This window comes from Cervus canadensis, chromosome 13 (genome assembly GCF_019320065.1).
Source record: "Cervus canadensis isolate Bull #8, Minnesota chromosome 13, ASM1932006v1, whole genome shotgun sequence".
NCBI lineage: Eukaryota > Metazoa > Chordata > Mammalia > Artiodactyla > Cervidae > Cervus > Cervus canadensis.
The window spans coordinates 19043742-19069663 of NC_057398.1; the positions used below are offsets into that span (position 1 = coordinate 19043742).

A 25922-nucleotide genomic window follows, 5' to 3' on the forward strand; every position below is an offset into this window, starting at 1 on the left:
TTACCTGAGTTAGAACTCAGGCTTCTTTTATACTAAAAAGGGAGGGCGTAAAGTCACGCACTTCCTGGTTCCCATCAGCCTCTGGAGGGAATGTGTTGATTTCTTCCTCCCTGCAGTCATTCACATGTGAACCTGGTCAGGATGATTCCTCTGAGCTAAACAAAGTTGTTTTAGCTTAATGCTCATTACCTGGGAGGCAAGGTTCCCAGAGTTGGACCATTATGTGTATTTAAGCTTATAGGCAACTCCCCTTAGTGACTAGCTTATAAGAGAACACAAAGGTTGTTCCCTACTACATACCTAAAAATTAAATGTAGTTTTTAAAGACTAGGTTGTTAACTAATAGTACCCCAAATAATCATAGGAAGATAGAATATTAGAATTACGATATCTAATCTCTTACCTGCCTTGAATTACTTACATTTTTCCCAGGTTTACTGAGGTACAATTGACAAATAAAATTATATATATTTCAAGTGTACAACAGGATAATTTGATATATGTATATTGTGAAATGATCACCACAATCAAATTAATTAACATATTCATGACCTTACATAGTCACCTTTTTTGTGTTAAGAACACTCAAGATTTACTCTTTTGGCAAATTTCAAGTATACAACGCAGCATAAGCTACAGTCACCATACTGTATTCGATTTCCAGAACTTACATCTTATCGCTGAAAGTTTGTACCTTTTGACTAACATCTCCTCACTATTATTTACATTTTAATAAGTGATGTTTATCTTAAAAGGAATGTAATGTTATTCTCCTAAAGGTTTAGTTCAGTTGCTAAGTCGTGTCCAACCTTGTAACCCCATGGACTTCTCTGTCTATGGGATTTCCCAGACAAGAGTACGAGAGTGGCTTGCCATTCCCGGGAATCTTCCCAACCCAGGGACTGAACCTGCGTTTTCTGCTTGGTAGGTGGATCCTTTCTCCTGCACCACCTGGGAAGCCCCTTAGTTCCCTATGTGTATGTGTGTGTTAGTTGCACCGTTGTGTCCAATTCTTTGTGACCCTGTGGACTGTAGCCCACCAGGCTCCTCCATCCATGGGATTTTCCAGGCAAGAATACTGGAGTGGGTTTCCATTTCCACCTGCACCCCATGCAGTGGAAGTGTGGAATCCTAACCACTGGACTGCTAGGGAAACCCAAAGAGCATGCATGTGTATTTTATTTTGCTGTACCACACAGCATGAGGGATCCTAGTTCTCTAAACAGGGATCAAATCTGTGTCCCCTGCAGTGGAATCACAGATTTTTAATCACTGGACCACCAGGGAAGTACTCCCTGCCAGATGGTTTCTAATGGTTGATGGAAGAAATTTTCACATATTGAGCTTTGAGGAAGTCATTCCAGCTTGTGCATGGTTTGGCTTGAACTTTATGCCAGTTAGGACATACTGTCTGTGGTCCATCACACGTATATTTTACAGCTGCTCTAACCATTAAAGAAAAGGGTGTGCTGTCCAGAAGTAAAGAATGTCTGTTTTGAAGACAGAGATAAATGCCCCCCTTCCTGGGACATCAGTGTGAGTACTCCTTTGATGATAAGGCTCGCTTCCTGGCGCCAAGGTCATACTGACTCACTGGATGTGCTAATCTGTCTTTTTTTTTTTTTTTTTAACTTGAAGGAATGCACCCCTGTCATGTTTGATGTTCTTTGTTCTGATAAGATATAAAACTGCTGAAAACTATGCTTCTCTGGAGTAATTCCCAGAGCTACTGAGAAGCTGTTTCCTGGGCTATAGTTCTCAGTTTGGCTTGAATAAAACTCCCCTCTATTTTTAGATGGGTTATTGATTATTTGCATTGACAGTACATTGAGGTGAGGGTGATTATGTGAGCTCTGACTGCCCTCTATCCCTAGGACTCTGATCCTCACAATGGTATTGACTCTTCGAGTCAATAATTATGTATTTAATAATTATGTATTTAAATAAATTAAATTTATTTTAAAAAATTACTGAGGACTACCGTGGTGGTCCAGTGGCTAAGACTCCGCGCTCCCAATGCAGGAGGCCCGGGTTCAATCTCTGGTCAGGCAGCTAGATCCCACATGCCACAACGAAAACCCAGTGCAGCCAAATAAGTATTTTTTTTTTTTCCATTTATTTTTATTAGTTAAAAATATGGAACGCTTCACGAATTTGCGTGTCATCCTTGCGCAGGGGCCATGCTAATCTTCTCTGTATCGTTCCAATTTTAGTATATGTGCTGCCGAAGCGAGCACCAAATAAGTATTTTAAAAATTGCTGTATTGCATTTGGGAAAGTTGCTAAGAGAACAGATCTTAAAATCTCATCACAAGAAACAACAAATGTGTCACCATATGTGGTAATGGACATTAAATTTATTGCAGTGATCATTTTGCAATATATATAGATATTAAATTATGTTGTATACCTAAAACTAATACAATGTTATATGTCAATTATATCTCAGATAAGTAGGCAAATAAATAAATCCACTATTGAACTAACGCCACTGAATTGTATACCTCGAAATGTTTAAAACTGTAAATTTTACGTTATAGATAATTTACCACAACAGAAAGCAATTCAAAAAATATTTATTTGATATGAACCTATGTGGGTTGACAGTGTTTTTCCCTTTAGTCTTCTGCCCACTGGTCTTGTGAAGAGAAAATTACTCCAAACTTGTAGCACAGAAGTCCCTTTTGCCTGTGGAGAGTGGGCACACACGAGCTGTGACCCAGCCCCAGAGCTGGGAGAGTCCAAACGCGGCAACATCTGAAGAGACTCCTGACCACTTGGCATCTCTTCAGATCTGAGCACAGGCCTCAGCAGGCTTGCCCCAAGGGCTCTGCTCATAGCCTGGTATGTACCTGCATATGACTGCCTGGAGGGTACTTGCTGTTCTCAGACACAGTCTGGTATAATTTAACTGAGAGAAAACACTTTTCAAAATATAAAGTCACCAAAGGAAAATAATATAACCAGGTATATGCTGAAAGAAGCTTCCCAGGTAACGCTAGTGGAAAAGAACCTGCCTGCCAATGCAGGAGACATAAAAGACACGGGTTTGGTTCCTGAATCAGGAAGATCCCCTGCAGGAAGGCATGACAACACACTCCAGTACTCTTGCCTGGAGAATTCCGTGGACAGAGGAGCCTGGAAGGCTACAGTCCATAGGGTCACACAGAGTGGGTCATGACTGAAGCAACCTAGCACGTGCATACATTGGAAAGTTTTGTTCCAATTTTAGTATATGTGCTGCCCAAGCGAGCACACATTGGAAAGTTTTGGTTCTGCCTTCATCTCACTGACTCCCCTCTCCCTTCCAACAGGAAGCCATTTTTCTTTGTGTGTCTGTGTGTGTGTCTGTGTATTCTTCCAGTGTCTGAAATTTTATATTACCACTTTTTTCCCTCTTTGAAAATTCTCGATTCTTAGTTTTTCTCTTTTGGGTTCCTCCTCATTCACTGGCACCAGCTCACGACTCCTTCTCAGATGCGAAGACAAGCGACCACACGCGGCGGGAGGGAGGCAGAGGAAGGGGAGGGTGAGGGGGCTGGTGAGACCCTTGATCTCTATGCAGGGGTCTGGGGTTTGAGGTCTTCTGATCATTCTAGATTCCTTGGTTGGGCCCTACATGTTTGCAGAAAGAACTCAAATGTTGTGAGGTGGGTCAGGCCTCAGTTATGAATTTAGGAGGTTTGATTAGACCCAGAACATGGATCTTCTCAGGGGAAAGATCTTTTGTTAGGAGTAAGGATGTAATTCCCAATGGGTAGAAAGAAAATCTCTGGCCTAAGGTAAAACCCAGCCCAGGAGGATATATAGATACTGTGATGGGTTGGCGTGGGTGTTGGACCTGGCCTCTACCTGCAGGCAGGCCAGCATTGGAGCCCCATGGGCCTCCAGGGCCTCGGGTGCCAATGGCCAGGGCTGGCTGGGCCCTGTCGTCATCTCCACCATGTGAAGACTTGGAGGGGAAGGTGATCTCGGATGTCCAGTCACCCAGTTTCTGGACGTTCACCCCTTGAAGACTGGACCTGTCCTGCCCACTGGGTGGAGCAGGCCTGGGAGCCCGTGAGCTCAGGGAAACGGCTGCCTTGCCTACCTGCCAGCTCCAAGCTGCGGCTGGGGCTCCTTGCTGGTGGTAGTGGTGGTGTGTGTGTGGGAAGGAGGTGGGGGTTGCTTCACGACAGGATGGAGAGGAAGCTGGGGAGTCAAGTGCTCTTCTGGAGACCTGGGCAGATCATCCCCCAGAGACCAATCACCCTTGGAAAAGGACCATCCTGGGAAGCAGGCTCACCTAGGATTGTGGCGGCAGTTTGCTGGAGAAAGGGGGACTTCTGCCATGTTTAGGGCTGGGACCCTGGATGGATGTTCAGCTCCTAAGCTTCAGGAAGAGTTCATGGCTGCCCAACAACTGGATTAAAAGGCAGAAAATATTATCCTTAAGAATATTCATGAGAAGTGTGTTATTCCTGGATGTATTTGAATTTGTTTGTTGGACAATGCTTTCAGATTTGGTGAACGTTGAGATTTTTCATAGCCTGCACGTGGTTGCTTTTGACGATCTTGCGTTTTAGAGATTAGAAGGTGGAGGTGCCATTCTCCACCCTCCTTCCACCCTCCACCAGGGCCCTGCCCTGCTCATGATTCCTGTCAGAAGGGGAGTTCAAGAGACTCCCTCTCTGGGGAGTGAGTCATGGCCTCCTCACTACACTGATATTGCAGGTAACAGCACCGACTGGTTATCTGGAGAAGACCTGTTCCCTGGTTGGGTCCTATGTTTGCTAAGAGTTCAGAGAACTTTGTGAGGAGGGTCAGGCTTCTGTTTAACCTTGAGTTGTTTAGTTAGATCTAGAACAGAACTCATGATTAAAGTGTCAACATTACTTCCCTGGTGGCTCAGATGATAAAGAATCTTCCTGCAACGTAGGAGACCCGGGTTTGATCCCTGGGTTGGGAAGATTACCTGGATAAGGGAATGGTTACCCACTCCAGTATTCTTGCCTGGAGAATTCCATGGACAGAGGAGCCTGTTGGGTTATAGTCCACCTGGTCACAAAGAGTTGGACATGACTGAGCATCTAACACTTTCACTTTTTTACACTCATAGGCTCTCTTTCCTCCCATCTAAAAGTACCCTGTAGGGACTTCTCTATTGATCCAGTGGTTAGGACTCTGCTTCCATTGCAGGGAGAGATGGTTTGATTCCTGAGCAAGAAACTAAGATCCTGCATGCCACATCCAAGAAAAGATAAAAGGTACAGGATCGTAAGCCCCTGATGCAAAGGATGTATCTTTGCTTTACTTTGGCCACCTGATGCAAAGAACTGACTCATTGGAAAAGACCCTGATGCTGGGAAAGATTGAAGGCAGGAGAAGGGGACGACAAAGGATGAGATGGTTGGATTGCATCACCAATGATGGACATGAGTTTGAGCAAGCTCCAGGAGTTGGTGATGAACAGGGAAGCCTGGCATGCTGTAGTCCATGGGGTCGCAGAGTCGGACACGACTGAGTGACTGAACTGAACTGAAGCAAAAGGAAAGGGAGGAAAGGCAGAGGCAATATGATCTGGCCTGATGAAGCCTTTCCCCACTTGCATCCACAGCAAGACACAGAGGAGGGATGAAGGCAGGCGGGGAGGAGGTGGGTGGGTGGTGCTTGGTGGCTGTCTGGATCTGACTGGCCACCCACCTCTAAGGATGCATGTGGAAGCAGGCCATGGGAATGGTTTGATGCTCTTTTACAGAACTAGTACAGTTAGGCCCCAGAGTCTTATTTCCCCGATCTCAGTCTCCTAGTGCCACTCAAGCTGCCTTAGCTCATTTTGAAGTGGAAACAAGTCTGTGGATACATTTCCCCAAATAACTTAGAATTACATGAAAAACTTCCCTAAAGTCACACTTTAAGTGTTATGACAAAAACAGGTGAACAGGAGCACAGCAGGGTTAGCTAAATAGAGAAAGAGGACTTTGATCTTATTTCTTAGGAATTCTCCCCCACGCATCCCCCAGATAGGAGGGAGTAGAAGTGATGATACAGTGGTTAGCCAGGGAAATAGAGTCTTTCGTGGCCTGCGGGTTATGTCATAGAGCTCAGCCATCATTTCCCTTTGTTCTCTGTGGGTTTAGGCAGAACGCAAGAAGGGGAACTCAGAGCCGAGTGAAGGTGGGTCCCGCAGAGCCCACTGCGAGAGGCAGCAGGGATGGGGCAGGTCCCATTCTCCTCTGGTTCCACAGTTCTGTGACAGTGCAGATGGTGTCCTACAGAAGCGCATTCCTGTCCCTCCCAGCCAGATGTTGGGATCCCTCCCTCTACTCTTTCTCCCACCCTCACCTCCCCACCAACATCTGGAGGCCTTCGTCCACTCCTCAACAGAGAAGCCAGAATGTCTAGCAGGTTCCGGGTGAGACTCAGCAGGGCCAGGGATGGACAATATGGGGAGTCCAGGCTCAAGAGGGAGAGCTGGAGGGGTCCCTTGGACCCCTTCTGACCTGACTTTTGAACCCAAGCCTTGGACTTGAACTTGGAAGCCAGTGAAATAAGCACAGAACCCAGCTGACAGCTGAACTCTTGTTTGTATGAATATTCTCTCCCTTAATTGTATAGTTTACTGGGGCAAATGTGAGGCCAAAATGTGAGTCCTAGGTTGATGGGGGCTTCCTAGGTAGCTCAGCTGGTAAAGAATCTGCCTGCAATGCAGCAGCAGCAGCAACGCAGAAGAGCCTGGTTCGATTCCTGGGTCGGGAAGTTCTCCTGGAGAAGGGATAGGCTACCTCCTCCAGGATTCTTGGGCTTCCCTGGTGGCTCAGGTGGTAAATCTGCCTGCAAAGTGGGAGAACTGAGTTTGATCCCTGGGTTGGGAAGATCCCCTGAAGGAGGGCATGGTAACCCACTCCAGTTTTCTTGCTGGGAGAATCCCTATGGACAGAGGAGCCTGGTGGGCTACAGTCCATGGGGTCACAAAGAGTCGGACACGCCTGAGTGACTAAGCGCAGCACAGCACAGGTTGATGGGACCCTGGGTCCCTCCAAGAGTCACAGGCAGTTATGGGAAGGGAAGTTCCAAATGAAGGGAGAGGCAGTAATGGGCAGAGAGATGTTCCGGCAGTGTCTGGGAGAGGTGGCGACGGAGGAGAGGCTGCAGGAAGCTTGGCGGGGAGCAGAGATGAAAATGAGCCCCGAGGAGCCTTTCACCCCGATGCCTGAGCGATCCCAGCTGCCTTCACAGCTCCGATTTGAGTCCCCACCAAATCCTTCTAAAGACAATGGCTCCCGTGTGTGCCAGGCTCACTTACTTTTCAAGGGAATAAGGTAGGCCTCACAAGCTCAATTTTATGGATGAGGAAACTGAAACGCAGAGAAGTCCACCCCGTGGCCTGAGGTGCTGGGGGAGAGGCTGGGGGTGGGCGAGCGTGTGTGTGGCTGCTCTGTGGGGAGTGGAGGAGGTGCTCGAGCCTGGGGTGGGTGCAGGGATGAGAGAGATTTGCCTCAGGCTTTTTGCTCCCAGGGGACGGCTGGTGACAGAGCTGTAGCCAACTGCCCCCCGGCTGAGGGCCAAAGGCCTGCCGGGGCAGAGCACCCTGACTCCAGGGGCCTGGGTGCTGCGTGACTCAGGCCAGGCTGCCCGCTGCCCCGCGGGCTGTTTGGTCCTGAGACCAGGCATGGATGTCTCTCTTTTTCTCTCTCACACACATTCACAGGCACGTGCACAGATCCAGCTTCACTCTCGTCCTCCCGGACCACCCCCTTTCACCCAGAACCTCCGCCCTGGCTCTCTGGTCCTCACTGCTCGCCTCCCCTGATATCACCATCCCTGCTGAGCTCAGGAGCGGGTCCCCAGACTCTCTGGCCTTCCCCCCTCAGGTTGTCAGGGTCTCCTCAGGCCTCAGAGTTAGGGACTTAAGGCAAACTACAGGGGGGACACCAGGGGCCTGGACAGTGAGGCTTGGGGGGGCAGGCTGCTCCCCAGGGAGGCTCCCCACCATTGGCCGAAGCCTCCTTCCACCTCATGGGGCAGCAGCAGCCAGGCTTCAATCCCCTTTCCCAACACATGACACATCCCTCCTGGAAGTAAGCTCTGATCGAGGCAAGAAAAGGGATGGGGGGTGGGGGGGGGGGGCATGGCAGAGGGAAGCCAGAAGGGAGAGGAAGCTGGCAGACCTCAGTGCAGAGAAAGGACACTCTGGGCGCTGAGAAGGGGGCGTTCACTCTTCAATCTGTGCCCCGCTGCCCCTTCCCCCAGGTAAAGCACGGAGGACCCTGCGGGGGTTTCTATTTCAAATTCCTCCTTTATTTTGGACATTTGCTTGGTTGTGACTCCAAGTTATCAAAGATGCAGGACAAGAACTCTGTAGCAGGAGCAGTGGAGAGAAACGTCCGCGAGAGCAGGGGGTCCCCGCCTCTCCGCTTCCTCTTTAGGGTGCAGCTTGAAAAGTGTCCGAACAGTGTCCCAGAGCACAGACTCAGCGGCTAAAAAGTACAGTGCGGTGGAGTGGAGTGAGCTTCCTCTTCCACAGGCAAGGTCCTCACAGCTGCTCGGAGGCTGGCGGGCAACCTCGAGGCTGTGCCCGGAGCAGTGTGGGGCGGTCGGGGCAGGGGGAGCCATGGCCACCATCTCTCCAACGCCCCAAACTCAGATGTTGACTTGTGGGTTGATTGAGGCTGGGGAAGCTCTGGGAGGAGAGAGGGACTGTACGGAGATGCTTTTCACTCTGGGATCTCAATAGATGAGGGCCAAGAAGCACGTGAGAGTTGACTGGGTCTTGACTTCTCTGAAGGTGGGAGGTACTGGAATTTTTGGGGTAAGGAGGGACAGCCCCTGATGTGGTTGTGCAGCTGTAGAATCCCAGGGCAGCAAGGCACTGGGGCTGGTCATCAGGAGGCAGCTAGGGTGGCCAGGCCCAGCAGCTCACGTCAACGGGTGTGCTTAACCCAGGAAGGGCTGGCAGTGGGATGGGTATGGGGATGTGAAAGCCACTGTCCCTAAGCTGGTCCCTCCGGGCTCTCGGAGACAGAGCTGCTTACCCCCACTGAGAGCTGCTTCCTAGTAGCAGAGAACTTGAAGTCACCCAGTAGGAGAGTCAAACATGTTGGCTTTTTTCTGATGTTAAAATTGTTTCACCAGCTAATCCTGCAATGTACTGTGGTCTTGGATCCATCAACATGCATCCGTGCACACAGGATCAGGCAATTGGAAAGTGTATCCAGCCCCCTGCCAGGACTGGGGCGAGAGAGACAGTGGTCTGGTTGGCAGGACTTTTCAGGGAATCCTGGCTTCCTGGAGCACTAAAGAGCCCTCAGAGTCCATCTGGGCGAGTCCCATTTCCCTGGAGGAAATGGGGTCTCAGAGGAGATAAGGGATCAGTCCTCAGAGGACCCAGAGTAACCCAAGTGTGGCCAGACCCCAGCTCCTCTGGCTCTCAACCCAGTGAGCCTTGATTTCAGATTGAGATGCAAGGTGACAAGTGCCCAGAAGGATGCAAAGGTGTGGCAAATTCTCTTCCCCTTCACTCCTCCCCCAGCTGCACCCTCCCTTTCTCAGATGCAAAAATCAAAATTCAACAAAAACCAGGCAAGGGGCCTGCTCCCTTCTTGTCCCACACACTGCAATGACTCAAGAGAGGCTGGGGGTTACTAATGCCCTTAAAAGGGGGGTGGGCAGCCACCCCTTACGGCAACTGGGACACTCATCAGATGCAGCCACACAAACAGCATAAGGCCACAGCTGAGTTATATCTGGGATCTGGACTTGGGGCCAGAGCGACCCAGCAATAAACAGGCCCTCGTTCAGAGACTAGGGGTTGGGTCAGCAGAGGGAATAGTGGCCAGTGTGGAATCTGCTTGCCGAGTCAAATCTGCCCCCATCCTTGGAGCCAGCGCTGCCGTCCCTGGTGGAAAGGCGGGGTGCTGGTCTGTGGCCTCACGGCTGGATGCCCAGGTAGGACACCGGGTCTCTGGAGGGGCTTCCACGCGGCAGCGTCGTTTCATGGGAGACTCCGCAGGCGCTTCCTGTAACCACCAGCTGGCTGCCGTGGCCGCCACCCTGATCACCTGTCACTCCCGCTGTCTGAAGACAGACTTTTCTTTCTAGTTGGCACATCACTCTTCTGCTCTGTGGTTCCTGAAGGTGGCAGAGCCCTGGTATGCGCTGGTGGTGATGGTATGTGTGCATACACCTGGCGGTAACAGGCGTGTGTGTGTGTGCACACACCAGGTGGGGACAGGCCAGTGTGTACACACTTGGTGGTGACAGATGTGTGTGTGAATACACCTGGGAGTGCACAGGTCCTTGCAGGGCCACACTGAGGCACCACACTCAGCATGGCAGACCAGGGCCCCAGACACCATCGGCAGGCTCTCCTTCACTAAGCTACTCAGACTCTAGTAACAAAACTTGGAAAAGTTTCAACAGCTGGGACAGCTGGTTCCCAAGGCAGAGAAAGGATTTGTGGGGAGACAAGGCTAGACGTCCATGTTGGGTGCATTCCCTGCGAATAACCGTATGCCATGGCCTTTAAAGTCCAGTCGCTATGTTCCATGAGGATGGGGGGCAAATACAAGCATGTTCGGGAAGTAACATCTGTGTTGGAACAGCTACAGGGACTGCAGTCTCTAGGAAGCTGAAGTACAAAACTAGATGGTGAACTAGCTCTTGGATTCATTGCGGCAAGCAAGTCCCGAAAAAGCCCTTCAATCCTTCCCCACCCTTCTCGAGTTCTGCCAAGGCCTCAGGTCTGGCCTCTCCCCTTGCCCTCGCCACACCCCCCCCACTTTCTCCTTTCATCCCCCAAGGTCTCGGGAGACCTCCGGAGCCTTTGCTTAGCTGCCCCTGATGCTCCTGCTCCTCTCCTCAGAGTCTGGCAAAGCCAGGGGACAGAGGGAAGTGCAAGGGCTGTGGCCATGCTGGCCTGGCCAGAGGAAAGTCCCAACAGAGAAACCGACAGGCGGCCAATACGACCTGTCAGGCCCCCTTCCTCTGGGCCATGGGGCCAGCCCCTGCCCTGGTACTCAATGCCCTCAACAGCCTGAATCCGGGTGAGCCTTCCACTGTGGGGCAAGGAGAGCCAGAAAAACAGAAGGTCCTTGCAGGCTGTGGGAGGGGTTATCTGCTGTCCCCATTGATGATCCTGGTGGAGGGCAGCAGTGCTGGGGGGGATCGGAGGTGAAAGGGGTTACACGTCTGTACTAATAGCCCTTGGATTGGTGAAGGCCTCGCGCCCAGAGCCTGGCCACGTCACCGGGTAACTCTGGGGCGCTGCCACTTGGAGAGATGGGGGTCCCCCCTCCTTGTAGTAGGTGGGAGCAAAGGAGAGCCTCTCGCCTCCACCCCCATTGGGCACCATGTCAGCCGTCCGTATGTAGAAGGGGGAGCTGTATGGGGAGCAGGCAGTGCAGTGGCCGGCCGCCACCCTGCACGGCTGGCCGCAGGGCTCGCCGGGGACAGGCGCCAGGCTGCCTCGGCCGTCCAGGGCCTGGGAGCTGCAGGCATTGCAGGCGGGGCCTCTGGGGTGTGTGGGCAGGTCGTGCTCCTCCTCCTCTTCCTCGTCTGCATCTTCCGCTCCGCCCTTCTTGCAGCAGTAATACTGGGGAGAGAGAGAGGAGGGCTGCCTGAGGGCGGGTGCCCCGCTCTGGGTATGCGCAGACACCCGCGCCCCTGCTCCGCCGAGGACCCCGCACGGGGCCCTTGGTCAACCCTGGAGACACAAGTCAACACCAGGCGCCCACAGTCCATAGCGAAGTCCTCCCGGCCCCGAAAGATCAGTTCTTCTCACTTCCTCCACCTACTTCCTGTGTATTAACTCCAGGTGGCTGTTGAGAGGCTTCCCAGGTGGCGCTAGGGGTAAAGAAGCCACCTGCCAATGCAGGAGACTTAAGAGGTGCGGGTTCGATCGCTAGGTGGGAAAGATCTCCTGGAGAAGGAAATGGTACCCCACTCCAGTATTCTTGCCTGGAGAATCCCATGGACAGAGAAGCCTGGTGGGCTACAGTCCATGGGGTTGCAAAGAGTCAGACACGACTGAAGTGACTTAGCACGCACATGGTTGAGAGAAGTGGGGAGGCAGAGAGGGAGGGACATGCAGATTCTACTGAGCCCAGGCTGGGGTGCTGGGAGCTGCTTTCAGTTTCCCCACAGCGGTGTCCTTCCCACTAATCCTGAAATCTCAGACCTGCGGGAGACACCACATAAGGACCTGGTGCTTTCCTAGCTCACTCTCTTGGCTGCCCAGAGTGTGCAGGCTGTGAGGGAAAGCTCCCTTCTGACCGCCCCGCAAGGTCCAGCCCCCTCGACTTAAGCCTCCCACTTTCCGGGCTTGGGGCTTTGTCGCCCCCACGGCGGGGAGGTGGTTTGCTGGCGGCCTGTGGCCCCGGGCCCCGGGCACTGACCTGGAGCCTACAGTAGCACAGGACGGCAATGATGCAGAGGAGGATGACCGTAGCTAGGATTCCGCCAGTGATCACAACCGTTCCCGCTGTCATCCGCCCGACGCCCCATCAAACTCTGCAAAGACGTGTGGGGAGAGGTGAGGGCAGCTCACCTTTCTCAGCTGGAGGCGTGGTGGGGAGGGGGGCACCTGAGAGCAGGGAGGGCCCCGGGGACTGGGACGCCAGGAGTTTCCTGCAGACAGAGCCGCCAGGCCAGCCTAACCTGGGGGACTTACAGCTGTGGGAGGGAAGAGAGGCGGCAGAGAGCTGACTGGGGGTGTAATTCTGCTCCCTGTTTCCATCTAGTTTCAAAGGTTCTTGCTGTCTTTCTGCTTTAATTCTCCTCTCCCCTCCCCCTACATCATGCTCAACCCCTGACCTTGGTCCTTCCCCCCCACCACCCCATGGGACCAAGACACAGAGAATAAATAGCTTCTGTTTCTGAGGACTTAGGTGAGGCACTGTGCTGAGCACTCCCTTGGTTATCTCCGTGAACCTTCAAAATCACCTTTCAAGATAGTTGTTAATTATCCCTGCTTTACTCACAATGAGCTGAGGCTCTACTTGATTTGGCCGAGATTCCACCCAGCCTGGTTCACCCCCAGTGGCCAGGCTCTTAACTACGCCCTCTGGGGCACAAACACCCATGGTGCCCGAGCCCTTGACATAGGTGGAAGGCACGGGGTCTGAGCCTCAGAAGTTCTACTTGGTTCTGCCCTGGCTCCAAATAACCCACGTTTGGGTGGCATCTCTCCTCTTCTTCCAACTCTTGTGGGAAACAAGGGCAAGGCGAGCTCAGAGGGAGCCAGCAGGCACATTCTGGCTCCTGGAAGGTTGGGGCGAGGCTGGGGAGACGGGTCCTGCTAAGGGGGGCTGGGTGGGGCAGAGGCATGCTCTGGATGTGAGGCTGTCTGAAGGCTGACTCCCCTTTCAGGTCACTGAACGAAGATTCTCGACCCCCCTGAGGCACACAGGGGCCAAGGCTGGCTGTGCCAATGGAGCAGGAGGGTAGGAGGAGGCTTGGCATCTCGAGGACAGAATGACGGCAAGCACTTACGTTCATAAAGGGAACGGTGGCCTGCAAGACAGCAAAAGAGACGGAGATGGTGTTAGAAGAGCGTCGTCTTGGAAAAGGCCCCAAGGGGGAGATTAGTCCCTGCGCCCCACCTCACCTCACCTGGCTCTCCCATCTTGTGCTCTGTCATCAGCAGGCCCACTGGTCCCAGATCTGAGTCTCCAGCTTGCAGCTTGAACCCAGTTATGACAGTCATTACCCTCTCTTCCAGTGGGCTCCCCAACCTCTGCCGACCTCTGAGTTACTGGTTCTACTGGAGCTGCCACAGAGGGTTTTATAGGTTGTCTCTCTCTCAAAGGGCAAGCAGGGACTGGAACACCAGCTGCTCAGGAAGTCATGTGCCCCACTGTGTTCACCTGGGGAAGGGGCACCTTTCCTCACCCAGAGACACCATCTGCTCCTCACCACTGTGCTCCTAGAGCCCGGCAGGCACTCGGCACTGCTTCCAGCTCACTCAGAGACGCTCACAGTGTGGTCTGTGGACCAGTCCAGGCAGCACCTGGGAGCTGGTTAGATACGTAGCATCTCAGGCCTCTCCACCGGCCAAAGGAGTCAGAACATGTATTTTAACAAGGCCCCGGGTGATTATCTGCACATTGGAGTTTGACAAGGTTGTGGCGTATTCCCCTAGGTGCCCAGAGTTTCTTCTTTTAAAATGTTTATTTGTTGATAAATAAGCATTTATTTTTAATCTTTAAAATAAACGTTAAAGGTTTATTTTAATAACAAATAAAAATAAATGTTTATTTTAAGCTGCGCTGGGTCTTCTTTGCTGCGCACGGGCTTTCTCTAGCTGCGGTGAGGGGTGCACAGGCTTCTCGCTGACACGGCTTCTCTTACTGCAGAGCATGGGCTCCAGGCATGTGAGTTTCAGTTCAGTAGTTGTGGCACAGAAGCTTAGCTGCTCCGTGGCATGTGGATCTTCCTGAACCAGGGATGGAACCTGTGTCCCCTGCGTTGGATTCTTAACCACTGGACTACCAGGGAAGTCCCTGCCTAGACTTTCAAATCCTCCAATTGTGTGGTTTCTTCCAGTCTTCTATTCTTCACACCAGTTATGACTGTGTACCGCATACTTGCACTGGTGCAATGGGTTCCTAAAAGATTTCACTGGTTTTGTCTTCACATCACCTACAGTCAGCCCTTCACCCCTCTTATTCCAGAGCCTTCCTGGCACTGCGTTGCCTTCAGGACACATTTATCTGGGTGCAGACTTAATTTAGACTGAGCTTCAGTGACTTTTCCTTCCCCAACTTCCCTGCATGCTCACCACCAATTTATCTTTCCCTTCTCACTGCCCATTGTCCCCCCTTCCCCCCAGCTCTGCAGGAATCCTCTGCCCATCAGATAGTCCCAATTCTTAAGACACGCATTGCCTAGTGATAGAAAGATACTTGATATACTTTATGAATCAGAGATGCACAGACCAGGGGCTGTGAGAACACAGAGGAGGGGACAGCTACCTACTTGGGGAAAAGTTCCAGAGAACACGTTATGTCCCATGAACAGACTTCCAAATGCTGTATGGGGGCTTGTCCTGCAGACAAGGTGCAGAGGGCAGAATGCCTAGTTCAGGAGTGTGAAAGAACACAGGGGTAACACACAGTTCTCAGGAACCGTAAGGATCCAGGAAGGCTGGGGGTAGGCATGAAGCAGGAGAGGCTGGAAGGCAGGCAAGGACATGGGATTTAAGCTCCATGGAGAAAATGGGGGCTCCTGAAGGGTTTCAGTAGGGGAGACCATGATCTCTCACTTTTTCCATCTGTTTCAATTCTGCCCATCCTTCAAAGCTCTGAGAAGCCTTCCCCAACTGCCTCATCATGATGCAATCTCTCTTTCCGCACTTCTACTGTAATGCCTTTCCAGGTGCCACTTTTCAAATCCTATCTTGGTGCAATGCTTGTCAACTTTCGTGTGGGAACATCGTGACTCCTGCGCTAAATTATGAGTCCTCTGGGGTCAGGAGTTGCAACTTATACTCTATCCTATCCTGCAGCATTATACATAGTGCCTGGCACACAGCAGGCACTTAATAAAAGTAATCACTTCCCCATATGGGCTTTCCTGGTGGCTCAGATGGTAAAGAATGTGCCTGCAATGCAGGAGACCTGGGTTAGATCCCTGGGTTGGGGATGATCCCCTGGAGGAGGGCATGGCAACCCACTCCAGTATTCTTGCCTGGAAAAGTGCATGGACAGAGGAGCCTGGCGGGCTTCAGGCTATAGGGTCGCAGAATCCGACACAACTGAGCGACGAACACATTCATATACATCCTTCCCCATATAGCGTTTCTTTTACAGGCCTGGCAGTAATGACCCTGATCGACCACCAGAGGGCAGTGTATCTCTCCACTCAAGTCTCATCTGCAGTCAGAGCATCCTTGTTGGAAACTGGTTTGACTGCTGAAATGTGTGGTGAGCCATGCTTCAGGGTTCACTGGGGCGTTTGTTGGGAGGTGGGGTGCAAAGGTGAACCTTAGCCTTGGGAGGACTTATACACCATCACAACAACATCACTCCTCCTTCTCCTGCTTCACTGGACTGCTCACCCCTGAGATGGCTCAAGAGACAGAGAGGGAAACAGATCACCAGTCCAGGTTGGATGCATGAGACAAGTGCTCAAGGCTGGTGCACTGGGATGACCCAGAGGGATGGGATGGGGAGGGAGGTGGGAGAGGGGGGGTTCAGGATGGGGAAACATGTAAATCCATGGCTGATTCATGTCAATGTATGGCAAAAACCACTACAATATTGTAAAGTAATTAGCCTCCAACTAATAAAAATAATTGGGAGAAAAAAAAAAAAAACAAAAGAGAGAGACAGAGAGGCCTAGCGAGCGACCTGAGGTTGGAGGAGGCAGCAGTGGCCCACTCTCCTGAAAGTCTTGGCCTGGTCTCCCAGGATATGCCCAGGCTGCTTTAGGAAGCAGGGAATTATGAAACCACACAGGAAGAGCGCCCTTCCTTCTCTGGCCTCCACGCCTGGCCTCCGTCTTTCAGCACTGTGAAGGCTGCAAAGCAGAAGTGGCCTGGAAAGGGGAGCCCGGCAGTGCAGGCGGAGCCATGGGGCTGAAGGCCCCTCCAAAGCCCAAATGTGCCACTTAGCAGGCACCCCATCTTGGAAGCTGGCCTTCTTTTTCATTTGTAAAAGAGAGATTACGAAAAAATGCAGCTTACGAGTATGACTGTGAATAAAATGATTTACATATACTACGGCCCCTTGTAAACTCTAAGATACCCTTCACACATGGTTCTATGTGCAGAAAACAGAGACCCAGACATTCTGTGACCGCTTAAGTCTGGCCTCACAGTCGTAAACCAAGAAGGGACATGTAAAGTGCATGTAGTCAGCTAGCCAAGTCCCTGCCAGCCTCCTGGATGGTCCAGTCCTGGTGGTGCAGCTTAGTATTTCAATTCCCACCCCCACAGGCTCTTTATGATTTCAGCTGGGCTTATTTTCTCTTTGCAAATAGATGTAAATAATCACAACAACTCTGAACCTAAACAGCTTTCGTTCTACAGTTTACAGTAAGTCTGAAATGGCGACCCACTCCAGTACTCTTGCCTGGAAAATCCCATGGACAGAGGAGCCTGGTAGGCTACAGTCCATGGAGTTGCAAAGAGTCAGACATGACTGAGCGACTTCACTTTCTTTCTTATTCTTTTCTCCTACACACGAATGCCTTCTGTTCTAGAGCACAATCATTAAGTCCAATTTGTTCGTTAAGTCCAACAAAGTTAGCCTAGGTACCCAACTAACACAACTGGCTATACAGTGAGTGAGTGAGTGAAGTCGCTCAGTCTTGTCCGATTCTTTGCGACCCCATGGACCAGGATCCTCCGTCCATGGGATTTTCTAGGCGAGAGTACTGGAGTGGGTTGCCATTTCCTTCTCCAGGGAATCTTCCCAACCCAGGGATCGAACCCAGGTCTCCCCCATTGTAGACAGATGCTTTACCGCCTGAGCCACAGTGTACTGCAATAGGTTTATAATACTTTTCACACAAACAATATGTAAAAACAACACAAAACATTTTTAATCTTACACTAGAGTACCTTGAAAAGTACAGTAGTACAACAACTGGCATTCAGGGGCTGGCATTCAGGGAACAGGCAAGAAGAGTTACTGACTGGAGAAGGAAGAGGAGATGGGAGACGGTAGAGCTGAAGGACTGTCAACAATAGGAGATGGAGGGCAAGCTACAATTTCACTCATGCCTGATGTTCATCACACAGGTTTTGGTTCCTTGCTGGATTCAATTCTATCTGTTGTTCAGTCACTAAGTTGTGTCTGACTCCTTACGACCCCACGGGCTGCAGCACACCAGGCTTCCCTGTCCTTCACTATCCCTTGGAGTTCACTCAAACTCATGTCCATTGAGTCAGTGAGGCCATCCAACCATCTCATTCTCTGTTGCCTCTTCTCCTCCTGCTCTCCGTCTTTCCCAGCATCAGGGTCTTTTCCAATGAGTTGCCTCTTTGCATCAGGTGGCCAAAGTATTGAAGCTTCAGCATCAGCCCTTTCAATGAGTATTCAGGGTTGATTTCCTTTAGGTTTGACTGGTTTGATCTCCTTGCTGTCCAAGGGACTATCAAGTCTTCTCCAGCATCACAGTGTGAAAGCATCAATTCTTCGGCACTCAGCCTTCTTTATGGTCTAACTCTCACATCTGAACATGACTACTAGAAAAACCATAGCTTTGACTATATGGACCTTTGTTGGCAAAGTGATGTCTCTGCTTTCTAACATGCTGTCTAGGTTGGTCATAGCTTTTCTTATAAGGAGAGTCTTTTAATTTCATGGCTGCAGTTACTGTCCAAGGTCATTTTGGAACCCAAGAAAATAAAGTCTATCACTGTTCCCATTTTTCCCCTGTCTATTTGCTATGAAGTGATGGGACTGGATGCCATGATCCTTGCTTTTTGAATGTTGAGTTTTAAGCCAGATTTTTCACTCTCCTCTTTCACCTTCATCAAGAGGTTCTTTAGTTCCTCTTCGCTTTCTGCCATTAGGGTGGTGTCATCTGCATATCTGAGGTTATTGATATTTCTCTTGGCAATCTTGATTCTAGCTTGTGCTTTATCCAACCTGGCATTTCTCATGATGTACTATGTGTATAAATTAAATAAGCAGGGTGACAATATACAGGCTTGACGTATTTCTTGACCAATTTTGGGCCAGTCTATTGTTCCTTGTCTGGTTGTAACTGTTGCTTCCTGACCTGCATACAGGTTTCTCAGGAGGCAGGTAAGGTGGTCTAGTAAGAATTTTCCACAGTTGGTTGTGATCCACACAGTCAAAGGCTTTAGCGTAGTCAATGAAGCAGATGTTTTTCTGGAATTCCCTGTTTTTTCTATGATCCAACAGATGTTGGCAATTTAACCTCCAGTTCCTCTGCCTTTTCTAAATCCAGCTTGTACATCTAGTTCTTAGTTCACATACAGTTGAAGCCTAGCTTGAAGGATTTTGAGCATAACAGTGTGTGAAATAAGCGAAATTGTATGATAGTTTGAACATTCTTTGGCATTGCCCTTCTTTGGGACTGGAATGAAAACTGATGTTTTCCAGTCCTGTGGCCACTGCTGAGTTTTCCACATTTGCTGGCATATTGAGTGCGGCACTTTAACAGCATCATGATGACTTGCCTAAAGTCATATAATAGCAAATGTCTGAGTCAGGACTGAAGGGCCAGTGCTGTGGAGTTTCTGCCACATCTCTTGCCTGATTAATTTCCTGAGGGTTTGAGAAGAAGGTCCCTGTGTACCCTCGCAGGGCCTGGACAGAACGGATTCAGTGGGGACCAACTCAGGGGCTGAGGGCAGCCAAAGAGAACAAAAGCTGTTGCTAACTGCAGAGCCCCGGGCCCGCCCTCTGTGACCAGGACTTTCTGGAGCTCCCTTTCCATCAGCACCTCTCTCCACCTAGCATCCAGGCACCTTCTCCCGTGCCTCACACTTACGTGAACCAGCTGGACCAGTGACAAGCCCAGTCACGCCGGCTGTGCCTGAGCAGACAGCAGCTGGGGGCGCATCATGGCCAAGGGCATCAGTTCCTGCCAGAGAAGGGAGGGGAAGAAGGTCAGTGAGAGCTGGAGGGGAGGCTGAGAGGACAGACCGGTACACGCTGGCACCTAGCTGTGACCCCAGGACTCTGGAGTGGACACCCCCAAGGAGGCTTGTTTCCTGACCTCCATGGCTGCCTGGGTCTGAGGTCTCCCCAGCCTGAGGACCTAGGCTCAGACCTCTAAGGCCACATCCTTTCCTTCCTTCGTGTCACTGCCTGGAACCCTCTGCCCGACACAGCATCAGGACAAGAGCAACCTCCTGCTCTGGGGAGCGAGGCTCAATGCGAGAAGGGAGTCCGGTTCCTCCTTCATGCTCCTGCTGGAGAATGCTGCCCTGTCCCCTGGCGGACATGTCCCTTTTGGCTGCATAGCTGATCTCTCTCACTCTGGCCCCATATACTTCTTTCCCATCCCCTTACCCCATTCTTTCCTGGAACTGTCTGTATTCCTAGTGCCCAGAGCTGCTCACACCTTTCTCTTACTCCAATACTCCAACTCATCAGGCCAACATGCCAACCAGACACTTGGATGGATAAGTTCATGCTGACATGCTGATGGAGGTGGAGGAGGTGAGACCCACCGAGGAATCCAGTGCAGGCAAATTATTGGGCATCCCTTCAAGCCAAAATTCTTTATCACTCAACCTTATTTAGAGGAGCATCTGGGCCTGACTTAGGAATGGGATGTGGGGGGCGGTGGGGAGAGGAAGGGCGCCCCCGATGGTGATGCTGGGCTGCTGCTCCCTGTCCCGAGGAGAGCCTGCTGCGCTGGGTGTGTGTTTTGATTAGGGAGGGAACCTAACCATGAATGGGGTGTGCTGAGCCACCTTCCATGGGGACAGAGCTGACAACCCACAGGATCTCTGGCTCAGCAGGAAGCTGGAGGCCAAAGCACAGACATTTTCATGCCTCAATGACTGGCACCTATCTGAGTTCAGCAGGTCTCAGGAACAGAGCTCCCAGAGAAGTTGAGAAAGCAGCTGGTCACCTGCAGAGGTGCTCCATCCCTGCCTTCACCTCCTTCTAGATCTAGGCCTTAACAAAGTCTTCAGTGCCTGCCTTGGATGTTCTGGACACTCAGGCTTTCTCTTCTAAAAGATGTTTTCACTCATATGAAAATGTATGTCGTGTGTAGCTGGATGTCAGAGTGGGACTCTTCCCACCTAAGTGTTGACTGAGATGCCAATGGGTTGACATCAGAAGACTAAAGTGAGTTTGGAATAGGTCTCTCCTCCCTGGCCATGTGCAGGGAAACACACATGGGGATGCAAATCTGCTTCAGGGTTCACGTTGTTGTTCAGTCGCTAAGTCATGCCAGACTCTTTGTGACCCCATGGACTGCAGCACACCAGGCTTCCCTGTCCTTCACTGTCTCCTGGAGTTTGCTCAGATTCATGTTCATTAAGTCAGGATTCATGAGTGCTTTGTAAAAGAGAGATGGGTCAGTAATCTGGTGAAGAATTGGTGAGGAAGATTTCCTTGGCAAGAGCTGTTGCTGAGCCATGAATCTCTCACTCCAACCAGCAAAAGAGACAGGAGGGCCATGGAGCTGGCAGGGCTCGTTGTCTTGAGTCCTGCCCAGTAGTGCCACCTGGAGGCGTGAGAAGACCCCAGTTGAGGAGGCCACAGGTGGCCTCCAGATGCCCCAGGGGCTGAGCAAGGAGTTGCCAAGAAGGCCAGGAATAGAGATGGTGTGTTTGCCTGGGTTAAGCGCCCATCAGGAAACCTCAGAAAAGCCTCAGAAAGCATTCACAAAAGCAGGAACCAGTCTAAAGCTACTCTCTGCTCTCTGCTGCTGCTGCTAAGTCGCTTCAGTTGTGTCCGACTCTGTGCGACCCCATGGACCGCAGCCCACCAGGCTCCTCTGTCCATGGGATTTTCCAGGCAAGAGTGCTGGAGTGGGGTGCCATTGCCTTCTCCCTCTGCTCTCTAACCAGTAAGAAGTCTCCATTTCACAGCAGCTCTTGAGGATAGTGGGAGGGAGGGTAAGAGCAGGAGGAATGTAGACAGCAAGGGATTTTGCCCAATGCTCCAACTACAGCGGATCCAAACTGGAGGATAGAAGAGTAATGCTGTTGGATGGGGAGTATTTTGATTATCACTCATGACTGACACTCTAATTTCTGAGTTGAAACTGTGTCTATAACTTAGAGTGACTATGAGACTATCACCTAGGAGGGAATGAAAAAGCGGGAATGAAAAAGCAATGGGCCTGGCATAAGGGCAGGGGCAGATTTCTCCCACTGAATACATTTTAAAATAAAGGGATACTTGATCATATACCATGATCAAGTGGGATTTATCCCAAGGATGCAAGGATTCATCAATATACATATATCAATCAGAGTGATACATGACATTAACAAACTGAAGAATAAAAACCATACAATCATCTCAGTATATGTAGAAAATTTTTGACAAAATTCAACACCCATTTATGATAAAAATTCTCCAGAAAGTGGGCACAGAGGGAACATATCTCAACATAGTAAAAGCTATATACGACAAACCCATAGCTAACATCATTCTCAAGGGTGAAAAACTGAAAGCATTTCCTCTAAGATTAGGAACAAGACAAGGATATCCACTCTCACCACTTTTATTCAACATGGTTTTGAAAGTCCTAGACACAGCAATCAGAGAAGAAAAAGAAATAAAAGAAATTCAAATTGGAAAAGAAGGAGTAAAACTGTCACTGTTTGCAGATGATGTGATATTATGTATAGAAAATCCTAAAGATGCTACAAGAAAACTACTAGAGCTCATTTACGAATTCGGTAAAGTTGCAGGTTACAAACTTAATACACAGAAATCATTTCTATACACTAAAAATGAAAGATCAAAAACAGAAATTCAAAAAACAATTCCATTTACCAGGCATCAAAAAGAATAAAATACCTAGGAATAGAGCTACCTAAGGAGACAAAAGACCTGTACTCTGAAAACTATAAGACACTGATAAAAGAAATAAAAGATGACACAAACAGATGTAGAAATACCATGTTCTGGGATTAGACAGATTAATACTGTGAAAATGACTATACTATCCCAAAGCAATCAACAGATTCAATGCAATCCCTATCAAATTACCAATAGTATTTTTCACAGAATTAGAATAAACAATTTTACAATTTGTATGGAAACAAAATAGAAGATCCTGAATACCCAAAATAATCTTAAGAAAGAAAAATGGAGCTGGAGGAATTGGCCTTCCAGATTTCAGGCTATACTACAAGCTACAGTAATCAACAGTATGATGCTGGCACAAAAACAGAAATTAGATCAATGGGACAGAATAGAAAGTCCAGAGATAAACCCATGCACCTATGGTCACCTAATCTATGACAAAGGAATCAAGACTATACAATGGACAGAAAACAGTGTCTTCAACAAGTGGTGCTGGGAAAACTGGCCAGCTACAAATAAAAGAATGAAATTAGAATACTCTCTAATACCATACACAAAATAAACTCAAAATGTATTAAAGATCTAAATGTAAGGCCAGAACTATAAAGCTCTTAGAGGGAAACATAGGCAGAACACTCTTTGACATAAATTGCAGCAAGATCTTTTTTGATCCACTTCCTAGAGTAATGAAAATAAAAGCAAAAATAAATAAATGGGACTAATCAAATTTAAAAGCTTTTGCACAGCAAAGGAAACCATAAACAAAATGAAAAGAATAGGAGAAAATATCTGCAAACGAATTGACCAACAGGGATTAATCTCCAAAATATACAAACAGCTCATGCAACTCAGTATCAAAAAAACAACACAATCAAAAATAGGCAGCATTTATATATGGTAGAAACCAACACAAATGTTATAAAGCAATTATCCTCCAATTAAAAATAAATGAATTTTTGAAAAATGGGCAGAAGATCTAAACATACATTTCTCTAAAGAAGATATACATGTAAGCTGAAAATCACATGAAAAGATGTTCAAAATCCTAATTATTAGAGAAATGCAAATCAAAACTACAATTAAAACTATCATCTCAGATAAATTAGAATGGCCATTAACAAAAAATCTACAAATGATAAATGCTGGAGAGGGTGTGGAAAAATGGGAACCCTCCTACACTGTTGGTAGGAATGTTAATTCATATAGCCATTATGGAAAACAATATGGAGAGTATTAAAAATCTAAAAACAGAACTACCATATGACCCAGCAATCCCACTCCTGGGCATATACCCAGAGAAAAGACATAATTCAAAAAGATACATGCATTGCTATGTTCGTAGCAGCAGTATTCACAAAAGCCAAGACATGGAGACAATCTAAGTGTCCATCAAGAGAGGAATGGATAAAGAAGATGTGGTACATATAGATAATGGAATATTACTCAGTCATCTGTTGGTGTTATTTAGTTACTAAGTCATGTCTGACTCTGTGAGACTCTATGGAGTCCACCAGGCTCCTCTGTCCATGGGGTTTCCTAGGCAAGAATACTGGAGTGAGTTGCCATTTCCTTCTTCAGGGGATCTTCCTGATTGAACCCATGTCTTCTGCTTGGCAGGCGGATTCTTTACCACTAAGTCACCTGGGAAGCCCTTACTCAGCCATAGAAAAAAACAAAATAATGCCACTTGCAGCAACATAGATAGACCTAAAGATTGTCATAGAGTAAAGTAAGTTAGACACGGAAAGACAAATATCATACCATGTCGTTTATATATATACTTTTTCTAAAAGAGTGCATACAAATGAATTTAATTACAAAACAGAATCACAAATGTAGAAAACAAATTTATGGTCATTAGGGGATGTGAGGGGAGGATAAACTGGAAATTGGGATTGGCATATATACACTCCTATATATAAAATAGATAGCTAATAAGAACATGCTATATACCATAGGGAACTCTACATAATACTCTATAATGAACTATATGGGAAAAGAATCTAAAGACCCTTTGCTGGAAAAGACTGAAGGCAAAAGAAGAGGGTGGCAGAAGATGAGATGGTTGGATAGTGTCACCAGCTCAATGGACATGTTGCTGTTGTTATCAGTCACAAAATTGTGTCCAACTCTTTGCAAACTGCAGCACACCAGGCTTCCCCGTCCTTCACTATCCTGAGCAAACCCCGGGAGATAGTGGAGGACAGGGGAGTCTGGTAAGCTGCAGTCCAAGGTGCTGCAAAGAGTTGGACATGACTTAGTGACTGAACAATAATAACAACAAATAACCGATTCACTTTACTGTACAGTAGGAACTAACACAACACTGTAAACCAACAATATGCCAACAGAAATTTTTTAAAAAATAAAGTGATAGACCTCCAGTAGATTTTGATCAATGAAAGTGAGACAAAACACAAGTTACAGACTAGGAGAAATGAAAATGGAATATTACCACATATGCTGCAAACATAAGGAAACTAAAGGGTATTAAAAACAACTTTATGCCAATAATCTAAATATATAGGTGAAATGAATACATCTATGGAATAATGTAACCTACCAATATTTCCTCAAGGAGAAGTAAATTACTTGAAAGATCTTATAACGTGAAGAAATCAAACCATCAGAAGTTGACTTTCAAAATAAAGAAGAAAAACAAAAACACGCAGGCCCAGAGAGCTTCACCAGAAACACCTACCAAACATTTAATAAAGAAATCATCCTATCTTACACAAAGCATTCCAAGAACAGAAAAAGAAGAAACACTCTAAGTCATCTTACTATCACTTTTCACTAGCAACAAACAGAAAACATAATTTTAAAGACATCATATAAAATAATGATAAAATTATTAAGTCCTAGATGTATATGATCCCCTGGAGCAGAAAATGGCAACCCATTCCAGTAGTCTTAACTGGGAAATTGCACGGACAGAAGAGCCTGGCAGGCTACAGTCCATGAGGGTCTCAAAGAGTCAAACACAACCGAGAACACACACACACATATAATACAAGCTATATAGGAGACAACAGAGGACAAGATGATTGGATGGCATCACTGACTCAATGGACATGACTTTGAGCAAGCTCCAGGAGATAGTGAAAGACAGGGAAGCCTGGTGTACTGCAGTCCACGGGGGTTGCAAAGAGTTGGACACAACTGAGCAACTGAACAACAACAATATAGGGATTTTTTTAAAAGAAATCTTTACAATTTTACTGAAAGACTTAAAGATGCCTAAATAAATGGAGCGGTATACTGAAAAGATAAAAATAAAATAAAAACTAAAGGGATATTTGAAGAAAAAAATCAAAGTTGCTTTTTGGGCCTCAATCATGCAACATGCCTGCTTTACCAGTTACTTTAGAGAAAAATGGTCCGTGGAAATGGAAGAACTCTAGAAGATTTGCCCCAGCATTTTTACTTCTCTAGAAGAAGAAATCAAGATCAGAGAGGACAAGT

The 25922-nt window shown here is 48.5% G+C and overlaps 1 protein-coding gene and 1 non-coding gene across 4 annotated transcripts in view; both read right to left on the bottom strand.

The window, feature by feature from the left end:
• Nucleotides 1-2130: 2130 nt before the first annotated feature.
• Nucleotides 2131-2237, bottom strand: LOC122452682. Its single transcript, XR_006272830.1, has one exon. It is a non-coding gene; the product is annotated as a U6 spliceosomal RNA (small nuclear RNA).
• A 6027-nt stretch (nt 2238-8264) lies between these two features.
• Nucleotides 8265-25922, bottom strand: part of FAM163A (family with sequence similarity 163 member A) — a 93962-nt gene continuing 76304 nt past the window's right edge. For all 3 annotated transcript variants that reach the window (XM_043486225.1, XM_043486224.1, XM_043486223.1), the window contains exons 2-5: nt 19447-19539; nt 13471-13491; nt 12375-12489; nt 8265-11572 (exon numbers count right to left, since the gene is read on the bottom strand). In XM_043486225.1, the coding sequence (XP_043342160.1) occupies nt 11162-11572; nt 12375-12467 (504 nt within the window). In that variant the 5' untranslated portion in view covers nt 12468-12489; nt 13471-13491; nt 19447-19539 and the 3' untranslated portion in view covers nt 8265-11161. The remainder of the gene's footprint in view (nt 11573-12374; nt 12490-13470; nt 13492-19446; nt 19540-25922) is intronic.